General features: G+C 38.9%; 3 protein-coding genes, 1 long non-coding RNA gene and 2 pseudogenes across 5 annotated transcripts; 3 read left to right on the top strand and 3 right to left on the bottom strand.

The window, feature by feature from the left end:
- Window positions 1-822: 822 nt before the first annotated feature.
- Window positions 823-2,480, bottom strand: LOC137728835 (protein BIG GRAIN 1-like D). Its single transcript, XM_068467614.2, has one exon. It carries the CDS (start codon window positions 2,244-2,246, stop codon window positions 876-878), a length of 1,371 nt encoding a protein of 456 aa, XP_068323715.2. The 5' UTR covers window positions 2,247-2,480; the 3' UTR covers window positions 823-875.
- A 7,820-nt stretch (window positions 2,481-10,300) lies between these two features.
- LOC137739703 (omega-amidase, chloroplastic-like) lies at window positions 10,301-13,204 on the bottom strand (annotated as a pseudogene). The gene is made up of 10 exons (XR_015956945.1): window positions 13,070-13,204; window positions 12,859-12,975; window positions 12,388-12,612; window positions 12,062-12,153; window positions 11,860-11,934; window positions 11,488-11,566; window positions 11,346-11,361; window positions 11,059-11,139; window positions 10,721-10,803; window positions 10,301-10,595 (listed from the first exon to the last, which is right to left on the bottom strand). The product of XR_015956945.1 is annotated as an omega-amidase, chloroplastic-like (transcript).
- Window positions 13,205-13,310: 106 nt separating this feature from the next.
- Window positions 13,311-18,327, bottom strand: LOC137739693 (omega-amidase, chloroplastic). The gene is made up of 11 exons (XM_088686317.1): window positions 18,117-18,327; window positions 17,904-18,020; window positions 17,264-17,488; window positions 16,925-17,018; window positions 15,331-15,356; window positions 15,011-15,056; window positions 14,636-14,714; window positions 14,503-14,518; window positions 14,215-14,295; window positions 13,877-13,959; window positions 13,311-13,752 (listed from the first exon to the last, which is right to left on the bottom strand). Exons 1-11 carry the CDS (start codon window positions 18,189-18,191, stop codon window positions 13,674-13,676), a joined length of 921 nt encoding a protein of 306 aa, XP_088542443.1. The 5' UTR covers window positions 18,192-18,327; the 3' UTR covers window positions 13,311-13,673.
- LOC148691008 (uncharacterized) lies at window positions 15,242-16,697 on the top strand. The gene is made up of 3 exons (XR_015956946.1): window positions 15,242-15,498; window positions 15,600-15,668; window positions 16,249-16,697. It is a non-coding gene; the product is annotated as an uncharacterized LOC148691008 (long non-coding RNA).
- Window positions 18,328-19,614: 1,287 nt separating the features above from the next.
- On the top strand, window positions 19,615-20,895 carry LOC148691007 (uncharacterized). The gene is made up of 5 exons (XM_088685066.1): window positions 19,615-20,062; window positions 20,172-20,283; window positions 20,367-20,557; window positions 20,666-20,757; window positions 20,869-20,895. Exons 1-5 carry the CDS (start codon window positions 19,615-19,617, stop codon window positions 20,893-20,895), a joined length of 870 nt encoding a protein of 289 aa, XP_088541192.1.
- An 840-nt stretch (window positions 20,896-21,735) lies between these two features.
- Window positions 21,736-23,469, top strand: LOC148691006 (uncharacterized; annotated as a pseudogene).
- The last annotated feature ends 233 nt before the right edge of the window (window positions 23,470-23,702 follow it).

Here is a 23,702-nt window from a genome sequence, read left to right as displayed (position 1 = left end):
CACCCCCATCTTTTTTCTTCATAAATTTCATCTCATTTCATCATAAATGTTCTTCCCGCGATCACTTAGTGATTGAATAATATATGACAATTAGGTTAGATATCAATTGTAGAGAATATATGTACGTAATTTTACTATTTTAAACTCAACTATTGATGTCAAATTCAACGGTGAATAACTATATATCATTGATCACCAAATGACCAAGAGAGCAGAACTATTCATTTCATATCATTTCTCAGTTTCTTGCTTTGGTCGCTTGCTTGTGATCAGCATCATAGAATCTTTTCAATTTTCTCTTGCTCTTTTTCTTTCTTCCACCACCTTTTTTTCCCGTTCCTATCAAGCTCTCTGTCAGTCTCCATCTGAGTGTTTGATCATGATCCATAAGGTAACGAATCCCCATTCCCACCTCTCTTTCTTTTCAGAAAAATCAAACTCTCTGTTCCCTCACTTTTTCTCTTTTTTACATCCCCCAGATTGCCACCTTCTTAATCTTTCAAGCTTTCTTTTTCCCAACACAAAAACAAATAAGGTGCAAGAGGCACCACTCATTAAAATTTGCCAAGTCGAATTAGAATCAATCGTTTAGAAGTGGGTTAGGTCAGTTAGTAAAGACAATGTGTTTGTTTTTTTTTTACTCGAGGTCAATCATCTACCCCATAAATTAGAGTTACTTAGAATATCGTCTAGTCATGTTTCATGAAGAGTCACGTTTTTGTTTCCCCTCGTAAAACCAATTCGATTAATTAGTAAAACAAAGAGAGAAAACCAAGAACAAATCTAGTTCTATACTTGTATTTGCTGTAATGAAACTTGGAAGAGATAAAAAAAAAAAAAAAAAAAAAAAAAAAAAAAAACCCCTACATTGTTAACTACATTATTAAGCCATTAGCAATGGCGCGATTTGTACGAACGTGTGTGGTTTCGTACACCGGAAGCTCTTCAAGGTACCTTTCTTTCCCGATCACCGAAAGGTGATCAAGCTCGAAAAGATCCGAACTCGAACAACTAGCAGCATCATCGTCATCACCTTCATCACCGTCACGACATTCTCTGCTCACTAATTCATTCTTTACTTGGTTCCGACGGCAGTCTCTCAAAATCTCTCTGGCCGCTTCCTCAACTCTTCTGCTTTTCTCCAACACTTGAAGCTTAAGCTCCTCCTCGGCTTTTCTCGCTGGCGATCGACCAATTTTCCATCCGGTCGGAACAGTGACCGGCATTAGGGTTTTATCCTCCCCTTCGTACAAGCATTTGTGTCCACAAGGCCTGCAATCTTCGTCAACGATCACACTCACCGGGCAGAAATGAACCGATCTTTTAACCCCATTTCGCAGTTTTTCTCTCGTAGATGGTGAGTTCTTACTCAAACATGATCTCGAAAACGAAGAGGCTGAAGAACATGTCGAGTCTTGCCATGATTTCAGTTTCCTCTCCGCAACCGCTTCCTCATACCCTCCAATTGATGAAGTGCTCTTTGTTTTCTTGGTCTGCCCTGCAGTGAAGATAGAATTGAGGAAATTCGCAACGCGGCCGCCTGGCGAAAGCGGCTGTTTCACCTTCTTTAGGTTGCTGTAAATCTTCAATGCCCTCGATTTCGACTTAATTATACCTTCATCGAGCTTCGGAGTCGGATCCGATGCACAACTGTAGTGATAGTCATCGAACAAGTGCACTTCTCTCTGTTCATAAAACAGAGTTCTGTGTTTTCTCTCTGTTTTTTCCTCTGATTTGACCGACCGGGTGGAAACGCTGGTGCGAACCGGCTTCGGCCGTGGTGGTGCGAAACACGAGGACCTCGACTTAGACCCGAACATGGACTCCGCATCCGAGGAGGAGAACCCACCGGAGCTCGAGTCAGAGGAGCTAGAGGTGGAGCTGAAAAACATAGCATCGAGATCACGTTGGTGATCACGGTCTAATTTTCGGTCCAAATCACCCAAATGCTGTCTTCTTTGACCACCAACCTTCTGGCCGACCTTCATCTCCATCCATTTCTCGATCAAACAAGCTCGGCGGAGGCTGGCCATCTCTTCTTCTTCCACTACTCTGCCGCTTTTCGCCCCGCTTTTGCTCTGCTTCTTCGGCATTGTTTCGTTGTAAAACATCGAGTCCTCGCGGTTCTTCGGCGATCCCTCGTCAATCGAACGGTAAATTTTGTCGAGAAGAGAGGATGAGAAAGAAGGATTTTTCTTTTCGTGCCTGTATCTGTCTTCCCTCAGCTTATTTTCCCACCTTGACATTTTTGTTTATTGAGAAATAGGCTAGAAAAATGTATAATTTGAGGTTTTTAGCTACAGAAGTGTAGCTTTTGTGACTTTTTTGTGTTGGCTGAGAGAGAATCAAAAGCTGCAGTGGAATTGAAAATAAGGTAGAGAGAGGATGGACAATGTTTGAGCTGAGCGACCTAATTGGTAATTCGACGACTCAATCTGTGAGAGAGAGAGAGAGAGAGAGAGAGGCAATGAGAGCGAAGTGGCACGCCTTGGAGATGGAGTGAGGAACAGGGGAAGAGAGACGAGGGGTATATAAAGCTCGACGCGCGTGCATGTCCACCCCAACTGGAGCCAATGCCAGATTGGCATCGGATGACGTGGCTTGAAATTTGCCTTTTGATGTGACTAAATTACCCCTTCCTTTGACTAGGAAATGGCGGTCTGACCCTTTGATGGCTCAACCTTCCAGTTATAATTTGAAGCCGTTGATCGTGTTTGGAGGAGGACAAGCAGACAAAGCGTTTGTAAACGACAATTGCTGTAAACCCTAGTAATAAATGGCGGGCCCACGTCTTGTTGTGAGGTAAAGATTTTTATTTTTTACATTTTTTCTAAGAAAAACTAACAAAAAGTAAAATAAAAAAAATAAAAAATTTAGTTTTAATGAAAAATGACAAATAGAGGTGTAATGAATAGTACCAAAAAAAGATAAAAATATGATTTTTTGTTAAAAATAAATAATACTGAAAGTGTTTCGTTAAAACTTCATTTTTTCTAAAATGAGGTAAAATTTTTGTTCGTAGGTAATATGTGGATTGATGCAAATCTTTTATTAATAGTATAATTATATTTTTACACTAAAACTAAAAAGGATGAGAATTTAAAGTACAACAGGGAGGGTCGAATTAAAAACTATTACTTATAAGTAAAGAGAAATATTTTTAATTTATAATATCAGTGTGGCATTTCGTTTTCTCATCCCTATGTTTTTAAATAAATAAATAAAAGTTAAAACGCTTTTTTGAAGCTCGGGCCTACAAGGGCAGATGATTGGAAATTTTATTTTATTTTATTTTTTTAAATATCAAGTATTTAAACGGTACTTTATATGTCATAATACAAGTGTAGAAAATGATATATTTTTTTATGTCTTTCTTATTTTAGGACACATGAAGTACATGTTTCGAAATCAGACATTGAAATTCCTCTAGGTGATTGAGAGTGAATAAATAAGCTAAGTTAATTGAATTATTTAATTGAAATGTATGATAAAGTTTTTCTTTGCACAATACATTAAAAATATAGTGTGACACGATGGGAAAAAACTAACACAATACACTTTTAGGGGAAGTGTAGCGCCTGTGATGTAAAAATATCTCTCACACATACGTGAGTGCATGCAAAGAGACTAGTTTAATTGAAACGAGGACAATTTACATTTTTATTATTGTGATCATGTTTGGTAGATGAATATAATCCAATATTTTTGTTGGTAATATTCCATTTAAAACTATTAATTTCATCAGCGGTTGAGATAGTAATCAAGTTTTGGAATTTCGTGAGAATGTTTTATAAAAAGGTTTTTTTTTTATTAATTATATTAAAAAAAAAAGAAAAAAAAAAAAAGAGGAAGGTGTACGGTATATATTTTAGGTTTCGGATTGAGCTGGCATAATTGATTAATTTTTAGGTAACAGTCACGATATACCAATAAGATGAAAGGGAGATAATTCAATTACAAAATATGATCTTTCCTTTTTCTTTTCTTTTTTTAAATTTGTTTGCACCTTATATTTTGGTGGGTTTGTTTCTTTTTAAAATACTTAATTTAGTCATTGAATTATTTTATCTATTATCTATTTGGTGGAAGTTCAAGTTATTTTCAAAGGTAGGTGTGACATTTTTTGAAAAAAAGCAATGTCGATAATTTATTGATTCGAGAAACATGATTGTAACACGATTATAACACAGTGCCAACTGAGTACATCTTTTTCAGTGACCAAACTCTTAATCTGAAAAGAATAATCGCACAACAAATAAGCGTGATTAATCTCCTATATAGCAAGTACAATGACCAAAAAACATTCAAACGATTGGGATAACATTTTTTCTAGTCGTGTTTTTATGGATTCTTTTTAATCTAAACAAAGGTACTAACAAAACCCCTAAACCATTATATTACACTGTTTAGGTAGAACCAAAATGTTAATTAAATTGCTTACCAAATATGGTACTTTAAATTATATAACCGTCAACGTTTGCATGTAGAGAGAGGTTAATAAGAAAACAAAGAGAAACAGATGGATTTACCAACAAAAGATGCTTGTGGAAATAACTAAAGAATTACAGAATCATTTTTTTTTTTTCCTTCAAGTGATTCTTATAAGAGTTGAGGGGCCCCATTTTGGTTTTTTTATTTAATTATGATATTTTGAATTTGAAAGAGGTAAAGCTCTATTACCGGAAATAAAATGTAATCATGGAAATTAGCCTTTAACCGCGCGGTTGATTTGTCGAAGGAGCCTGTGGCCTGTAAAATTGGCCTTTAAACTTAATCATGGAAATTCAATCGGGGAGCTTCTAATCACGGTGAAAACGGCTCTCTGGAGGAGCCTTAATGAAGTTCAAAAACTCAACGTGTTGACTTTTACTGAAACTTCAAACTGATTCCATTTTATGAGGTTACGTTGTCATCGTGTTACTAATTTATATGTTATAGGATGGGTGAATGATTCATATTTTATGCACCTATAATATTAAAGATTGACCGAAATATAGGTATAGAAAAACACACGTTTATATATGTGTTATAACTTATAAAGTGAGTTGAGCGTGACATGATGGGTCGATGGTCACACTAAAAAATTACTGATATTGGAATTGGAAGACACTTGAGTGCATTTAATTGATTAAACCCTACCCAGAACCATTGACAATGATCGATAGCAAATAACCATGTCCACATTAATTATATGAACTAGGCGATCAAGAGTACGACTTATATTTGTTCCTTCCTAGTTGATAAAACAAACAAAACCATTAATTAAGATGAAAAGGATGGCTTTGGACTTACATATCAAGATCCAACAAACCCCGCCAATTATATTACATGGGAACCAATGATCTGCCCCCGAAACCCTAGCCAGAATCACATGTTTTAGCCATTTTTGTTTGTTCATGTTCATCCATCCAAGGACATATGCTATGATGCCTGCAACATCCATGGCCCTTTATGCACCCTAACCGTATGATATAAAGTGGTGTGACACAGAAAGGCCTTTGATTTGGTCTCTTAATCGGATTTCAACCAGTATCCCAGCCATTTGGGTTAGTGTTTATAATAAGATACATGTAAGGTGGCTTCCACCCAACAATTAGATAATGATCTTATGTACTTTCACGATCTGATTGTCATGGATCTTCTAAAGATTATATATTTATACTGAAAATGTTTTTTGAGAAAATGTTTTTGGAAACAATTTTTAGTAAAAATACAAATGAAACCTTAAAAAGTGCTTCATACAAGAAGCATATAACTTGTGTTTCATGCTTCTTGCAAGAAGCACTTTGCTTTTAGAATCTATATTTTTTTTTTTTCGCTAAAAGCGCTTTCAGTCATTTTAAAAGCACTTCCAAATGAGTCTTTATAGTATAGGGTGGGAGATTTGGGCTAAGATACAGTATGTCATCTATAATAATTTATAAATTGAACTTGTCATCTACAGATGTCGAACTTAAGACTTCTTACTTGTAAGAAAATAAATAATACTAGATAATAATGCAAAATGATATAGAGATCAAATACGTAGGCCCTATATTTGAAGCTTTGGTCAAACGACTCGAACCAATGCATTAAGCTGAGAAAAATATACATATATAAAATCAAATCTGAAATCCTTTCCCAGATTATAATTAGAATTCAAGATAATATTCAATCGATCTAAGGAGTCCCGCCCACCTAATCAGGTCAGTTGAGTTATAAACCTGTGGACTAAAGTTCACATTTTTTATTTTAATATCCATCTGTTCATCAAGTATTTCATATAAAAAACTAGTTTAGATTAAAGATAAAATCGGAAGTTATGCAATTAAATCTTCTTGAAATTATTCAAAATATAATCGTTGGACATATAGGTGAATAATTCAAATTAATTAACATTCTCAATGGTTCATGTGGATTTGGTTGCGAATGCGGATGCAATTTATTAAATAATACGCGGTATGTAACACATATAATGTAATTAATAGTCTTGAGTAATATTTTATTGTCAAACTTACGTTGCATACTACGCATTAGGGCAAAAGTTTACCCAGAATAGAGTCCCAAATTTGCTGTTTTACAACATGAACGCAGCAACCAAACAGTATGTTTTGTTTGCAAGCATGTTGGGCACCTAGAAAAAGATTTGTCATTCATTTGTTTTCACCTTCTTCTGATCTTGTTTTACTGTTTCTTTTCCTTATTTAGGAGGGGGAGCAAAACGCAGCGTTAAAATCAGCGCAGTACGGACTGTGATACCATTGGTGGGGCCACTGAAGTTCCAGTTTTCCAACGCAGATTTACACGGTCACGAATAATGGACGGTCAGATTTGAGCATCACGCATAACTCGTGTGGACCTGATCGGATCCTACTCATTGGGTGTGTGTGGGGACCATGTAATTGCTCTCGCTCTGTCCAGTACGACACGCTCTTCTACACGTGCGAACACGGGGCACTTTGTCCTTGGCTTTCTTCACACGCATACGTCATGCACGCTGGTGTAGTGAAATTTATTTGACCCAAGCCATTGTCCTCGCCACGTGTCTAGGCTCTTGGGTCTATCTTTGATGGGTGCCACTCTCAAATGCTTTGGGACAAACCATAGTCTGTATTCTTATTATGAAACGATGAAGTTATTGAACCTGTTGAACCCAGGTTGAGTACGCAGGATTCACATTGGTGGAGCCAGCAACATGCTTTGGGGGACACAACATTGTGCCATCGACATAACCTATTAGATCCCTACTTTTCAGAATAGGAAGCATTTGAGCCAACCATAGTGGGTAGTTGGTTCTATCGAGTTTGATGTTCATGACAGTGGAGAAGGGCTGGAAGGTGTAGTTTTGGGGGTTGGGGTTAATGGAGGGGACATTATTTTTAGCCATGGAAGCGTTGATGGAAAAGATGACAGGCGAGAGGATCTTGTCGTAAGACAAAAATAGCTCTAGAAACCATGTAAAACTTAAGAACTCAGGTTTTTTCAAGATGATTGCATACCCATTTACCTATGGGATGCTTGTATTTATACTTGCTTCATGATTACATCAGAGGGTTTGAAGGCCCTATTTACAAGGAGATTCGAAATTCAAATAATTCAAATAAAAAAAGCAACAGTTGACACATATTTGAAAATTACATCCTATAAACAAGGAAGGCTAATAAGATAGAACTCCAAACAGAACTAAACTCCTCAAAGCACGGTGAGTGAAATTGCATTTTGACTTTGTCTAACAGATAGACGTAGATAAACATTTTACCCTAATCTTTGGTTCGTCGTTTGGTGACTAGGATTGAATTGCATCGGGTTTACTTTGGTTTGGAAAGGATAGCGTTAAGTATTAATTAGGTGTACATTACGAGTTTAAGTAATGAGATTGTGGATACACGTTTGTTTTAAGAGTTTGTTTCCTTGCAGATTGAAAATAATAGAGTAGTCGTGCATGTGTGTATGAGCTAATATTGATTGTTAATGAACTATGAATTAGGCATGCACCGGTGATTTAGATCAGCTCGTGCGTGCGCAACTCAGCCAAGCTAGCACCTAACATATTGATACGTATGTTATCAACTGTAGTAAAAAAAGAGTATCAGGGCTAGCTATATAGTACACACAGGAGGTGACAGGCAGGTAATGCAGCTTCTGAATCCAGCTTTTGTCTGCTGTGAGCCTGCGACAATAGAGGAATTGCAAGCGTAATATACAAGTTGCCAGTAAGCATTATTAGGGTTTTGGGACCCAAACATGCATCTTTGGAGACGTAGAACCACGTGAGAAAGCATGGGCACATCCCTCATAATACCTCATGTTTGTAGGGTAAATGAACAGTGTTATGACAACCTTGATTTTAATTTCGATGTGGGCAAGAATATATATATATATATATATATATATGTGTGTGTGCGCGCGCGCGCGCACGCGCGTGTGTGTCCATCTCTGGTCGTCATAGGATCGATGAGATGCCCTTTATCGATCTGGTCAGATGTGCTAAATCTAACATCAATCCAAAAGTAAGGAGTGAAGTGTTTTGTGTTCGTCTAGGTAGGCAATTGTCGAAGTCGGTCGTTGAAGTTTCATTTCAGTGCGAATTATTATCTAATGGGGGGAGAGTTCAATAAGTTTTGGTTAAGTTTATCAATCTCTAAGAGTGAACCGTCGATTTAACGCTACAATAATAATACAATTAATCTTACATTGTAGGGTTATGCCTTTGTATTGAAACGCGTTGCAGATCAATTGTGGTTACATATGGAGACAAAAGCACTTCTCGTCTTTAAGTGCACTTACACTTCACGAGTTCGATTCCACTCAATATTATCGATTGCTTGAAAGTGCTTCCATGAAAAAGGACGAAGCGACTTTATTATTAATTTGGACAAGTATGGGTGAGATAATTTGGGTAAATTGGAAGTAGCTTTATCCCGATCACGCCAAACATGCACTGATATTGTGAAAGAGATGTGCAGCAGTTGAGGGGAGATCCCGAAGAGGAAGTGAATAATGAACAGAGGGAGAAACTTTGCTCTTTGTTTTTTCTCCCTTCCCAACAAAGCTTGCAGTGGCAGCATATTTTACTGTCCTTGCTGCTGCCTGGGGTTTCGTTTTGTCTTCCTCTCCGAGTTTCCTGACCAGCCAAGTTTCTTTATCTCTTTCTCTATTCTCCCTCAGATTTATGTCTGGCTGAGGAGAGAGAGAGTGGATGAGTGATGACTAGGGCTGATGCAGTACCCACGTGCTCTTTGTATAGCCTGGCTGTTTTCTAGGACTTTAGATGAATCGGGGACGTAGGAAGGATGACAAATGTTCCAAACCAATTATACAACCTCACATGAAAAAATTAAAACACATGTTGACACGGTGTAGGATTTAGTACACCATTACTTTGATGTATCTATTTCGTATAAAGATGTGTTTGAGACTGCTTCTGTAAAAGTTAAAAGTAATTTGTCAACCAACACTTTTATATTGCTTGGTAAAAAGTGTGATTGAGCGCAAACTAAGGATGGATCTACTAACCCCTTGCTATAAGGTTTTTTATTAGACAAATTTCTAGTAAAGATCCAAATACTTTTTAAAGAGGCATTTGACAGTTGCTTCTCTAAAACGCACTTTTAAGTTTCTCGCTGAAAGGAAGCTACAAGCATTTTTAGCCCTTCCAATAGTTAAAGCAACCACAAATAATAAACACTCCGAATTGTTTTACAAAAAGTACTTGAACTCTTAACAAAAATTATAACGTGTTTCCAATAAAAACCGCTTTACATCAGAACCCTCATCGGCATAAATATTTCCTACAAAAGAAATCAAAGAAGTCGCTTTCCTGGGCTCTCCATCTTCACGTGCGGAGTTGAACACCTCATTCCCCTCCATTTTCATGGCCCTATTGTTTTTTATGGCCTTTTGTAAATTGTCCCTGGCCATTCAATTCCAGGGCCCAATACTTTTGTAGAGGTCCTACAGTCCTCCTGCTCCCAATATTCTCACCGGACATCCCAATTTACAATGTCGCTGAAGGTCACAACTCTCCTGCCCTTCAACCGAACACAAAGAAAACAACAGTTTAAAGCCTTCAACCTGAAAATTCTTCTTTGCCGGTTTGACGGATGGCAGAAAGAATAAACCATTTTTATACAGTAAATGCTATAGTATAATTGCGAGAAGGGACGGTACTTCATCGTTCTTTACAATGTTGGAAGAAATCCGTCGGACCAACATTGGACATAGAGCGAATCGGCCTTGTAGTACTAAGCATTAAGCCCACAGATATCTTCATGAGTTTTCCAACTCTGGTTCTCAACTCCTCAAATATCTTGGAGAAGGATTATAGCCTTATCAAACTGAGATTTCATAAGCTCCGTTCTGGTTCAAGTTTACATCGTGCGTTGTTAAGAGTTCGCTTCCCCTTGTTACTAGATACAGACACAATAATTCGAGTTTTCGATTAATAGTCACAAGCTCTCATTATTTCTACTAAGAAATGCAATTTGTCTTTGACACTTTCCTTGAGGCACAATACGAATCTTCTACCCGTCCGTAATCATTGAGAATTTAACCTCTCAATATCTACCAACTGGTAAAGATCGCCTCGTCTTTGCTTCAGTAAGGGGAGGTTTGTCCTGAATAATTCAAAACAAACTTATTTTAACTACTTTAACTGTAAAGTAACGAAGACTATCCTCACCGGTATTCTATAAACATTCTTGCATAAGAAAAAGAAGACTATAGGTTGGAAACACATCACCTTCTAAGCTCAATAATTGAATAATCAATCTCTGCTATGATTATTGCCTCTTCATGTTCCGTCGTCGCCAGTACTTCTCCAAACTACCACATTTAATTTTTTTAGTCAGATTCATAAAAAGATTCACCTACAAATAACTTGGCATCCAAAAAACTTAAACAAGGACGAAAATGCAGACCCAGACACTTGTTCTATTACTAAAAAGTAGAAAGGTGTAAGTAAGCATGCATCATGAAGCTAAAAATACAATGTAGTATGGATGAAATTTCCAGTGTATGGCTCTAGCGAAGATCAAATGTAAGCATGCATCATAAAGCTAAAAGTACGTATCCACTTACTGGTCCAACAAGGGTGGAGTGGCCCCATGCCACATAACCGGCTCCAGCATCTCGAGCAGGGGAACAAGTTGCTACATATAGCTGACAACCCACAGAAAATCACCCATGGGAAATCGTTAGAGTTAATATGGAGCATCAAGGCATAATCGTCATAAAGTAGGGACTTGACTGTGATTCTTGTTATGTAATCTATCACAAAGTTCTGTTTCTGTCATTGTACTAACTCCAAGTTTATTAGCAAACGTAAACCGTGATATGCATCTCATATAGGACATATGTTACCGCACCTGGTTATCTGTAGCCCTGCACAAGATATATAGCAAGGCGAATCTCATTGAGAATGACTACATAAAAAACTACAAACTGATTTAACATATCACAGATAAATTATTCTAAAGGAATATGAATTAGGGAATATGTAACTAATACCTTGCCCTCTGCAATAGTTCCCAGTGCAATGGTCCAGTAGTCATGTTAAAAGCCCCAGGATAGCATATCAAGTGAGCACCTTATGTAAACAACTTATTACTGTTATCATTCGGTATTTCCAACATCAGAAGTCCTTCACTAGGAAAGGATTAAACAAAGGAGAAATAGTTCCATTTCCTTTTTAATAAAAAGCTGATTAGTTGAACTGCAAAGAAGAATCCAGTGGCAGATTTCATGAGTTTGAATTTATTAAATCTCAAAGGTTTAGGTGTGCTGACTACCTAAAGAAAAGCCCCTAATTTTATTAGTTTAGCAACGCCCAGAAAGTGGAAACTAATTTCACTTCCATGGAAAGAAAAAGAAACGGCCAACCTCTTGCTCCATAAATCATTGCTATTTCCTCAAAATTAATGTCATAACAGATACCTATGCCAATACGCCCAACTTCTGCAAAACCCGATTGATGGTTACTATCCCATCAAGAATGAGTGAAAGAAGTTCTTCCACCAAAGGAATAAGTGTTTGTATAAAAGACGAACCAATGAACAAAACTACTGCAAAGAATGAATAAAACCTGTATCCACAATGGTAGGAGTCTGCCCTGCTGTGAGTCTTTGATTCAGTGAAGGTAATCTTCCCCGGGATGTCAATATCAAATAGCTGCATCTGTGACCATATGCCATGTTCTTTGTTACTAAAACGGTCAGTAAGAAACAAAGACCAAGACACATAATTTCCCTTGAAAAGTGCTCATTATATGTTCAAAACATCAAGTCTCTTCTAAAATGGAAAGAGCAAATTTTCCTATAGACATATAACCACACAGAGTTAATTTCGTATATAACAAGAATTGAACTTGATATTACAAGTGCCGCCTTCATGTAAAGCTTAGAGCATTACCTTCCTGTGTTTAGCTAACAGCTTTCCATTGGTGCCAAAGACACAGGAAGTATTGTACAACTGATCCCCAGAACGCTCCACTATAGATCCACCAACAATGGTGATCTTAAGACGTTGAGCAACTTCAGACAGCATGGCTGTTGAAGGAGATGCATCGCCACCCGCACCAATGTCCTCGGCATAAACAGGAAAACTGTCATTTGAATACGGACCATTCCAAATTTCCTGAGACACAAAGCATCAAACACAACTTAAAGCCAAAAAATCTCAACATTTATTAAAAGTTGAGTTTATTAGCCATCTGGTCTTATACAACATAAAATTGTTCTGATAGTCTCCTCCCAGTTACAAACCCAACAAGGCACCAACCTTTCAGTTACTTACACTATTCTTATGGGCATCTAAAACTCGATCAGCTGAAAATTACAGTTTCCAAATTTCCGAAAAACAAACAGAATGAGTAAAACTCACAGGGAGGAGAACAAGTTGGGCACCCTTTGCAGCGGCGTCCTCGATGGCTTTCCGAGAATGGGCAATGTTCCTCTCCTTATCCGGCGTCACCGACAATTGGCACAGCGCAATCTTGAACTGCACAAAAAACCCAATTCAAATTCAACATCAAAACTCCAAAAATTCACAACAAAATGACCAGATACAGACAGAGATTAAAGAAACAGCTTGCCTTGGTGACGGGAGGAGTGGGCAGGGGAAGAGCAGGCGGGACCCTGGCTTCTTCGGGCTTGTAAGCCGACGCCATCACCGACAAGAAATTTGCAGAGCGGGTCCGGGACTTGCGCTGCGACCGATGTTGATGTTGGTGGTGATGGCTTTGGATGGTGCGATTGGAGAGAGGTAAGTCGGCGGAGGAGAGAGACCGATGCAAAATTTTGAATTCAAGATCTAAAACTTCCTTCTCCCATTGATTAAAAAAATGTCGATCTTATTAACCGATCACTTATTTGACAATATAATATTCTAAATTACTCATGTTATACATAAAAATGAAATACAAACTCGAATTCAGACGGGACGGGCCAACTGTTTTAACAAACTGGTTCTCAACTCCCCAATGTCTTGGAGAAGGATTATAATTCGAGTTTACATGGTGCGTTGTTGAGGGTTCGCTTCCCCTTGTTACTAGATACAGACACAATAATTCGAGTTTTCGATAAGTAATAACAAGCTCTCATTATTTATAGAAACAGACGCATTCTTTCTATTAAGAAATGCGGTCTTTGACACTCTCCTTCCTTGAGGCACAATAGGAATCTTCTACCCGTACGTAATCATTGAGAATTTAACCTCTCAACATCTACCAACCGGTAAAGATCGCCTCGTCTTTGCTTCAGTAAGGGGAGGTTTGTCCTGAATAATTCAAAACAAACTTATTTTAACTACTTTATTTGTAAAGTAACGAAACTATTTCATCGGTATTCCATAAATACTCTTGCATATGAAAAGGAAGAGTGTAGGTTGGAAACCACATCACCTTCTAAGCTCAATCACTGAATAATCAATCTCTGCTATGATTATTGACTCTTCATGTTCTGTCGTTGCCATTACTTCTCCAAACTACCACATTTAATTCTTTTAGTCAGATTCATAAACAGATTCACCTACAAATAACTTGCCATCTAACAAACTTAAACAAGCATGGAAATGCAGACCCAGACACTTGTTCTATTACTAAAAAGTAGAAAGGGGGAAGTAAGCATGCATCATGAAGCTAAAGATACAATGTAGCATGCATCAAATTTCTGGTGTATGGCTCTAGGGAAGATCAAATGTAAGCATGCATCATGAAGCTAAAATTACGTATCCACTTACTGGTCCAACAAGGGTGGAGTGGCCCCATGCCACATAACCGGCTCCAGCATCTCGAGCAGGGGAACAAGTTGCTACATATAGCTGACAACCCACAGAAAATCACCCATGGGAAATCGTTAGAGTTAATACATGAGGACCATCAAGGCATAATCGTCATAAAGTAGTGACTTGACTGTGGTTCTTGTCATGTAATCTATCACAAAGTCCTGTTTATCATTGTACCAACTCCAAGTTTATTAACAAATGTAAACCGTGATGTGCATCTATATAGGACATATGTTACCGCACCTGGTTATCTGTAGCCCTGTACAAGATATAGCAAGGAAAATCTCAGTAAGAATCACTACATAGAAATCGATTTAACATATCGCAGAAACATTATTCTAAAGAAATATGAATTAGGGAATAATGTAACTAATACCTTGCCCTCTGCAATAATTCCCAGTGCAACGGTCCAGTAGTCATGTTAAAAGCCCCAGGATAGCATATCAAGTGAGCACCTGACGTCAACAACTTATTACTGTTATCATTTGGTATTTCCAACAATAGAAGTCCTTCACTCGGAAAGGATTAAACAAAGGAGAAATAATTCCATTTCCTTTTAAACAAAAACCAGATTAGTTGAACTGTAAAGAAGAAGACTCCAGTAGCAGATTTCATGAATTTGAAGTTATCAAATCTCAAAGGATTAGGTGAGCTGACTACAGAAAGAAAAGCCCGTAACTTTATCAGTTTACCAATGCCCAGAAAGGGGAAACAAATTTCACGTCCATGGAAAGAAAAAAAAGAGGCTAACCTCTTGCTGCATAAATCATTGCTAGTTCCTGAAACCTAATGTGTAATAACCCGTCCCGGGATTTACGTAGGAAAATAGGTATTTTTTTGTATTTTCACTAAGTTTGGGGGATACCTTTCCTTTTAAAATTGTTTTTCTAGCCTTAATTGGTGAGCCCAAGGGGCCCACCCCTGTTTTTGTTCCCCGGTCTCTTCCCTTTTTCCTTTTCCTTTATTTTTTGTTACTGAAAAGTCTCTCTCTTCTCCCTCACTCTCTCTTCCCGTGCTCTCTCTCCTTTCTCCTCCTCTCGGTGCTCCTTCCTCCGACAAGAACACACACACACACACACCCATGCCCACACCTATAACTCTTTTCTAACCCCGTGGTTGTGCTTTGGACGTCAAACCACGAAGAAAACCACCTCGGAGGCATTTCCCAGTTTTCCGGCGAGCACCGCCCCTTTCGAGGCAATTTCCGGCCAAACCACGGCGAGTTGGCCGGCGTGCGAGGTATCAATCTCTTCGTCTCGCTGAGTACTACAACTTTCCTTTTTGTTTCACCCAATTTCATTGAGTATTGAAGAAGTTATTTTCATTTGAATCTTACCCAGTTCCGGCGGACACCCGTGGCTTCCAGGCTGTTTTCCGGCCAACTCCGACCACAATGACGGGAACCAAGGGTATATTTCGATTCCTTACCTTCGGGGCTTCAATTTGGTATATTGAATGTCATGTTTTGGTTGAGTTTTGAGCTCCAACGGAGCTTGGGAAATCTCCGGCCGAAGTCCGGCCTTCCCTCTCCTTGGAATCCGGCGACCACCAAACCCAACGGCCTTAGGGCCTTGGTTGCAGCCCAAACCCATTTACCCTTTTAATTGGGCCATTGGGCCGTGAGGTTTAAGCCCAAACCCAATCCACCTAAAACCTAAACCCATTTCTGTTTTTACCCTAACCCAAACCCTTTAGGCCCAAACCCGGATCCAACCCAAGTCCAAACCCTTTAACCCAATCCGGATCCAAACCCATTGACCCGTGACCCGTGACCCGTTGACCCTGACCCGTTGACTGGGTCAACGGTCAGCGTTGACGTTGACTTTGACCGGTCAACGGTCAACGTTGACTTGACCGTTGACTTTTTGGGTTTTCGTGCGGGACCCCTCCTAGGCTAATTTCGACGTCCTGAACCCGTTTCCGATGTCCGTTTTCCCAAATTCAATCGTTTGAGTAGAGTTTGACGAAATGTACCCTTTTTGTGCTTAGGGGCGTTTAATTGTGGCGTTTCCGTCTTCGCAAGTGGCGTGGCTTTTCGACGGCGAAGTACTGTGAGTGGACCCCTTCTAAAAATGCATGTTTTGATAGTAGAAATGCATACATGAAAAGCATGATTTGATGATTATGTTTTATGAACGTTTTACGAGATAACATGCTTACTGAGGCTAGTTTGAATTATTACTATTTTTCCTATAACCCATGTTCTTATAGCATATCTGATGGATGACGATATGATATTTAGAACATGTTTAGAACACCTCTTTATAGTATAGATGATGGATGACTTTATACTATGAAGTTGATTTTCAATATATGTATGTTCACTGGTTTTGTACTTACCTAGTGGTCCTTTCCGCTACGGGACGTAGGGATAGATCCGGTCCGTCCCGGGCGACGGTTTGGTGTTGGCATAGGGCCTGGAGTGTGTTTTCCTCTGACTGTCTGCTCAGAGACGGGGAGCCGGCAAGGGGCCTGAAGTGCATTTTCCTCTGACTGTGTGCTCAGAGACGGGGAGCCGGCATGGGGCCTGAAGTGTTATATTGGACATTCACTAGTGATTATTATTGTTTATGAGAATGAATGAAATAACTTCTTTCACCAAAGGAATAAGTGTTTGTGTAAAAGAGAGCCAATGAACAAAACTACTGCAAATAATGCATCAAACCTGTATCCACAATGGTAGGAGTCTGCCCTGCTGTGAGAGTCTTTGATTCAATGAAGGTAATCTTCCCCGGGATGTCGATATCAAATAGGTTTATCTATGACCATATGCCATGATCTTTGTTACTAAAACAGTCAGTAAGAAACTAAGACGAAGACACATAATTTCCCTTGAAAGGTAATCATTATATGGTCAAAAGATCAAGTCTCTACATTTCTAAATCAAATGGAAAGAACAGTCTTTCATATAGACATATAACCATACCAAAAAAGATATCTTGCATAACAAGACTTTAACTTAATATTGTAAGTGCCCCCTTCATGTTAAAGCTTAAAGCCTTACCTTCCTGTGTTTAGCTAACAGCTTTCCGTCAGTGTCAAAGACACAGGAAGTATTGTACAACCGATCCCCAGAACGCTCCGCTATAGATCCACCAACAATGGTGATCTTCAGACGTTGTGCAACTTCAGACAGCATGGCTGTTGAAGGAGATGCATCGCCACCCGCATCAATGTCCTCGGCATAAACCGGAAAGCTGTCATTTGAATATGGACCATTCCAAATTTCCTGACACACAGAGCATCAAACACAACTTAAAGCCAAAAATCTTAACATTTCTTAAAATTGAGATTATGGCCATCTGGTCTTATACAACATAAAATTGTTCTAATACAAACCCCTCAACCAGACGCCCGCCCACCCTCCACCAGTTTGATGGTAAATCTATCCTTAGCGGGTAAAAGTGAACAAACCCAATAAAGCACTAACCTTTCAGTTACTTACACTATTCTTATGGGTATCTAATATTCGATCAGCTGAAAAATACAGTTTCCAAATTTCCGAACATATATTGCTACACTTAACAAACAATAGGAGCCTAATAAGTAATAATCCACATTTAACTTGAAGCAGCAAGCTTAATCAGCATACCAATCTGAATGTCCAAATAAACAAACAGACTGAGTAAAACTGCAAAACTCACAGGGAGGACAACAAGCTGGGCACCCTTTGCGGCGGCGTCCTCGATGGCTTTCCGAGCGTGGGAAATGTTCCTCTCCTTATCCGGCGTCACCGACAATTGGCACAGCGCAATCTTAAACTGCACAAGAAAACCAATTCAAATTCAACCTCAAAACTCTAAAAATTCACAACAAAATCACCATATACACACAGAGAGATTAAAGAGACAGCTTGCCTTGGTGACGGGAGGAGTGGGCAGGGGAAGAGCAGGCGGGACTCTGGCTTCTTCGGGCTTGTAAGCCGACGCCATCACCGACGAGAAATTTACAGAGCGGGTCTGGGACTTGCCGCTGAGACCGATGCGGATATTGGTGGCGATGGCTTTGGAGGGTGCGATTGGAGAGAGGAAAGCCGGCGGAGAAGAGAGAGGCTATGGGCGGAGGCAAATGGAGCGGCGGAGAGAGGAGGAGGATGAGGAGTCAGCAGTGAGATTCTTTGTGACGGGGCTGTATTTAATTGAGATTCTGAGGAATTTTAATTTTGTAATGAATTGAAGAAATTTGCAGTGTGTTTTAAGCATTTATAAATCTCATTTTTTCTTATGAAAGTTCGAGGGAATTGAATCAAAATTTTACATGGAATCTGTACAAATCAGTTAAACCATATAAAAATCTATAGATTTATAAATCAATTAAAATCTCTCAAATTCTCAATTAAATACATCCTTTAAGTTTGTTCATATATTCTCCAAAATTTTGCATTTTGGTTCTCAACTTAACTTTTTATTGTATCATTTGTTATTTTTGTCAAATTTTTCTATTAATAAATTAAAAAACATCTAGATCTATTTCGAAATTCATTGACCAGAATGTAAATCGAAGCCCTTAATTTATTATTTTTTTAATTGGAACGAAGAAATCTCATATCAAACATTTCTTTGTCAAAGTTAATAATTAATTAGTTTTTGTTCTAGTGTTAGTGATATTTATCTTCTAATATTGAATTCAACATCTAAATTTCTTTTTCCCATTGATTAAGAGAATGTCAATTTTATTCATCGATTTTTTATCTTCTTAGAAAATATAATTAAATTCCTCGTGATATACGTAATAAGAAAATACAAACTCGGATTCATACGGGACGGACGCACTACTTTAACAAACACACTCAGATGTGTATTATCATCTATCCTTTAATTCTACATTGCAGACTCTCTTACCCACTGAAAGAGTAATTAGGGTAAAATATTAGTTTCAACGACAACAAAAAAGTCAAATATTAATAAAATAAAAAATAAATAATAAAAAAATCATCACAAAATGGTAACCGTGTGATCTCACGGGTTGCACACTTGCACTGGAAACCCCTTTAGAACGAAGGAATATGATCGTTACAAATGAACGCATTGCACCGGATCGCATCCTCAACACCTTTCAAAAATCCCAACCGATTCTTGTCCAAACGGTAATTAACTGTCACTCGCGCCTTGGTCCTCTATTTCTTTGCTCCCTCTCAAAACTTTCACTTCCAATTAAGAACAAAAAAACCTGTTTCAATTTCTCTCGAGCATCAAAAATTTGGTGCTCGAGACCCTCCAATTCGGTTTGAGTTTACGAAACTTGCAAAAGTCAAACAAAAATAAACGAAGAAAAAAGAATCCGAAGAAATTTTTCACTTTGAAATTTCAGAGAATTGTGTAGTTTTTTCGTAGATAGATATAATATTTTTTATGCATGGCAGATCCCAGGGCTGTTGTACCGTACCATGACCCGTACGATAACGGCTCGTGTTCCAATATTATGAACTTTCTGTACGATTCTGAACACCCGATCCTCGATGAGAGCTTACCGTTACCGCCATTGGACGATGAGGGACTCGCTTGCCCTACTAAACCAATTCCTCTGTTTGATGAAGGAATCGAAGATTTGAGCGACCCTTTGTTGGATCAAGCGACATGGGATTTTCTCTATCAGTGTAGTAAAGGCGTAGGAAACTTTGATTTGCAAGCCGGTCCCTCGCAGTTTATAGGAGAATCGAGCGGCTCTAGTCCTCCCAGAGGGGACAACAATGAGCAGAATAAGGGTTTAGGTGATCCGAGGCCGCTTTCGGTTTGGCCTGCGACACCAGTTCCATTTAATTGCAGTTGTTGCCAATTGCTTAGGGAAATCATACACTTAAATGGTAAGTTTTACGTTCATTTTTCTTGTAAATTAGTATTGGTTTAGTGGGTACTATGCGGTTTAAGTGGTGATTAGGGTATTGATTTTTTATTTTCAACTTGTGTGCAAAGGCAACCATGTCATGAAACTTGACATTCATGGAAGGTTCGGTTTGATCAGTCATGCAATTCTTTACAGTTTCGATGTGAATTCTTCCGTCAATCATCAGTATCAAATGTTTGAGTAAGTTTTTTCGACCCTCTCAATTCGAAGTGTTTGATTCGTTTAACGAGAAGACTAAATATTTTTTTGGGTTCGGAAATTAGTTTTTGCAAGAAAAGCATAGAGGAGGTGAAGCAATTTCTGATGCAGTACTGCCTAGAGAGAAAGCTAGAGGGCTACATTCTGCAGCAAGATCCAATGGCAGTCTTTTACGAGGCCCTCTGCATTGGACTCGAGTGGGATGACATTCAAAACACCGGTGACTTCACCTTCCCACCATCTCCTCCAAATTCAGGTTCGTGTGTTTGGTTTTCCTCGTGAACTTCTATCATTTGGAACATTTAATGTTCATATATTGGTTACTTGAAATTTTTTTTTTTTTTTTTTTTTTGGTCAATTTCAGGAAGAGTCGGTGAAGTGGAACAACAACAACCCGCTGATGATCAACCACATGCGGCCGAGGATGAGAACGAGAGGATTTCTCTTGCAGCACAGGTTGTTGTTAACCATTCTTTCAATCCTAAACCCTAAACCCTACATTTAGCTAAAATAAGATAATAAGTACATTTTATTAACACTTTTCTTTGTGCAATGCTGTGGAAGTAGTGCAGAGGGAGAGAACAGCAAGCATGACATTGGACGATCTTCGCGATTACTTCCATCTTCCGATCGAAAAAGCTGCTAGGAGATTGAAGGTTTGCCCAACTGTTGTGAAAAGGATATGCCGCCGAAGCGGATTAAATAGATGGCCCTCAAGAAAGGTCTGTCCTCCTCTATAAAGTCCTTCATAGAACTATTTTTTCTTTTTGTGTTTTATCTTCCTTACCCTTTCAATTTTTTTTATCACACACGCAGATTCGAAGCATCAACAGGCAGATTTTGAGGTTGAGACCGAGTTTAGATTCAGACGATGCAAACACAAGGGTTCACGCTGAAGCTGAAATCTCTAGGCTTGAAAAAAAAATAACCGAACTTGTACCATAGTGTGAATAAAGTACATATCTTCTTCCTTAGTTTTGGATCAACGTGGAGTCAGGTGAGACCAAAATATAGAGAGTTCAATGTTTTTTTTTTTCTTTTTCTGAGAGGTGCTTACGAATGACCTAGTTGGGATGTTGCCACCCAATTTTGTACTTGAGAGTAGTCCATCCAATTTTGAAACAGGAAATCACCATACATTTGCAGATGTTTGACTTTAATGATGGATTAATTATACCAATTTTTGTTTTGCTCGTAATTTATGGTTCCTAATGAATTTTTTTTTTTACATAAAATCCTATCTAAAACGGCCAGCCGGCTTTCTAGACATCATCGCTATATTTTAACATAAATACTCCCCCAGAAGGATGACAATGTGCCTCAATGTGACTAGGGCGGAGGATCCGAAAATTAACGTTGGAGTGTTCGAACATAGATGGAGATTCCTAAGATCTCCATGAACTATGTCTTCATCGAAATTCATTCGATAAGATAATGGGAAGCGGCTTCTGCACTTTGAAGAGGAATATTATGGCCGGTGTTGCAACGACACTGGGTTGCGTCAAGCAAGTGAAGCAAGAGGAGTCGGAAGAGTGGGACGAGCATGCCATTGCCCAGAGACATCTTTGAAGGAGTTTATAATTCCGAGAGCAGTGACAATATTGGTGACGAGTTTTTCGTGCCTATGAAAGCCAAGGCTGAGCTTACGTCGCAGCTTGCTAGGTTCAGCAATGTAGAGGTCATTTGGTGAAGGTGAGGAGGGGTGAAAGCACTCTCAAGCTCCGAACGCGCGTGGCTGAGAGGCCTTCGATGCTTCAGAAAAAGTATACGATCAAAGCGGCTAGAGATGATAGACATGTTGCAGTTTTGGACGACTTGACCTCGGATCAATGCCCTGAGCTGCAAGGTACATTTTTCTTCGCCAGATTCTAGTCTATGTTGGTGCTGTAACCTCTTATAAGATATCTGATGTGTTGTATTGTTTTACTGCTGATTAAGATCGCATATTTTATTTTCATTCCACGTAATCAACGATTATGATTCAATCACATAAAACACACCGTCATACTATGAATCAGATCTGCATATACTGTTTTAATTCCTCATAATTTACTGTTCTGATTCACAATCTGATAACATAACAGGTCACACTGTTCAAATAAGGATGGTACATTCATTCATGAGTTACGAAATTTTTTACCCGGTGACTTGACCTTTCGTTCATTGATGTTTATGTGATTTTGCAGAAATGAGCAGGAGTTTGGTGAACGTGGAATACAGGGGACACAACAAAAGGGGAGTTAAGTATGACTGGAAGATGAAAGTCGACAGCTACTTGCCCGATCAACGGTGCACGATCGTTAGCTCCATTCTGTTCATGCAGCTGCCGGGTGAGTAATGCACCGAGGCCACAACAGACCGTTGCATGGCTTGGTTTACTGCAGCAGTTGCTTTAGGAGCTCCGCTAATTTTTGTTAACATCCAAACAGAACAGATCCTGTAGTCGGTATAATATCAGTCTCTCTTTCACTCATGCTGAATTTCTAGCTAGCAACCCGTTATTAATCGGTTCGATTAATTTTCATTTTCTTATTGTTGAAGGACAAAAATAATTTATTAGGAAAGGAAATGATTTCGAATAAGCAGCAACAAAACCACACAAGGACGGTCCAAATAGCGCAAGGTATAAGACTTTGGTTTATGCCTGGAGTTGCAGAAATGCTGATTGAAATGATACCTGAACCAGACGATGCGTGGTTTGGATTGGACATTAAACGAACTGAAGAGGTTAGACATTGTCGCGAATTCTGTCACACGAACACATATAACATACGAACACTGTTTAATGCACATGAACGTTACAATTTTATGCTAAAAAAATAAATGCAGGGCTTGAATTGCATACACTCGGTAGTGAAAGGCTCAGCCTCAGATCGATCGGGGCTCGGCATCCTTCATGAGGAAGCATATGCAAGTGGATACCAGCTTGTGATATCTAGGTTAGAAGGCAAGAGCTTGATGCCTTCACATGTCAGCTCCACCGGGCTCATACATTGTTGTGATCACTCCGAAATTAAATAGAAACTCCACTCGGCGCTCGATCAGATGGACACAGTTCAGTTGCACCTCATGGCCTGGTCTAACCATTTGCTTCGAATCGCTCCGAAAGCTGTTCACGTCGCTATGCTCCGGCCGCCTAGCGGATTCTGTCCCCCAAGAACAATTTGATCGTACTAAGTTTGCTCGTTGCAGCTATTGACTGATGAATTATGAATGTGATCACCAACATCGTAAAATGTAAGATACGTAGTAACACTCATTTGAATCCAAAGAAAGCTAAAAATTTGTATATTTATAATCGCATTAGTTGATAAGTTGGTGTCAAAAGTCTGGTGTGGTGTCATTCACATTTTTGTTACGTTGCGACAAACGTGAGTTAGGTCAGTTGGCTAAAACAGTGT

This window comes from Pyrus communis, chromosome 15 (genome assembly GCF_041283825.1).
Source record: "Pyrus communis isolate YQ-2024b chromosome 15, ASM4128382v1, whole genome shotgun sequence".
Taxonomy (NCBI): domain Eukaryota; kingdom Viridiplantae; phylum Streptophyta; class Magnoliopsida; order Rosales; family Rosaceae; genus Pyrus; species Pyrus communis.
The sequence above is the reverse complement of the archived record's forward strand: the minus strand, read 5'-3'. Positions and strand labels throughout refer to the sequence as shown.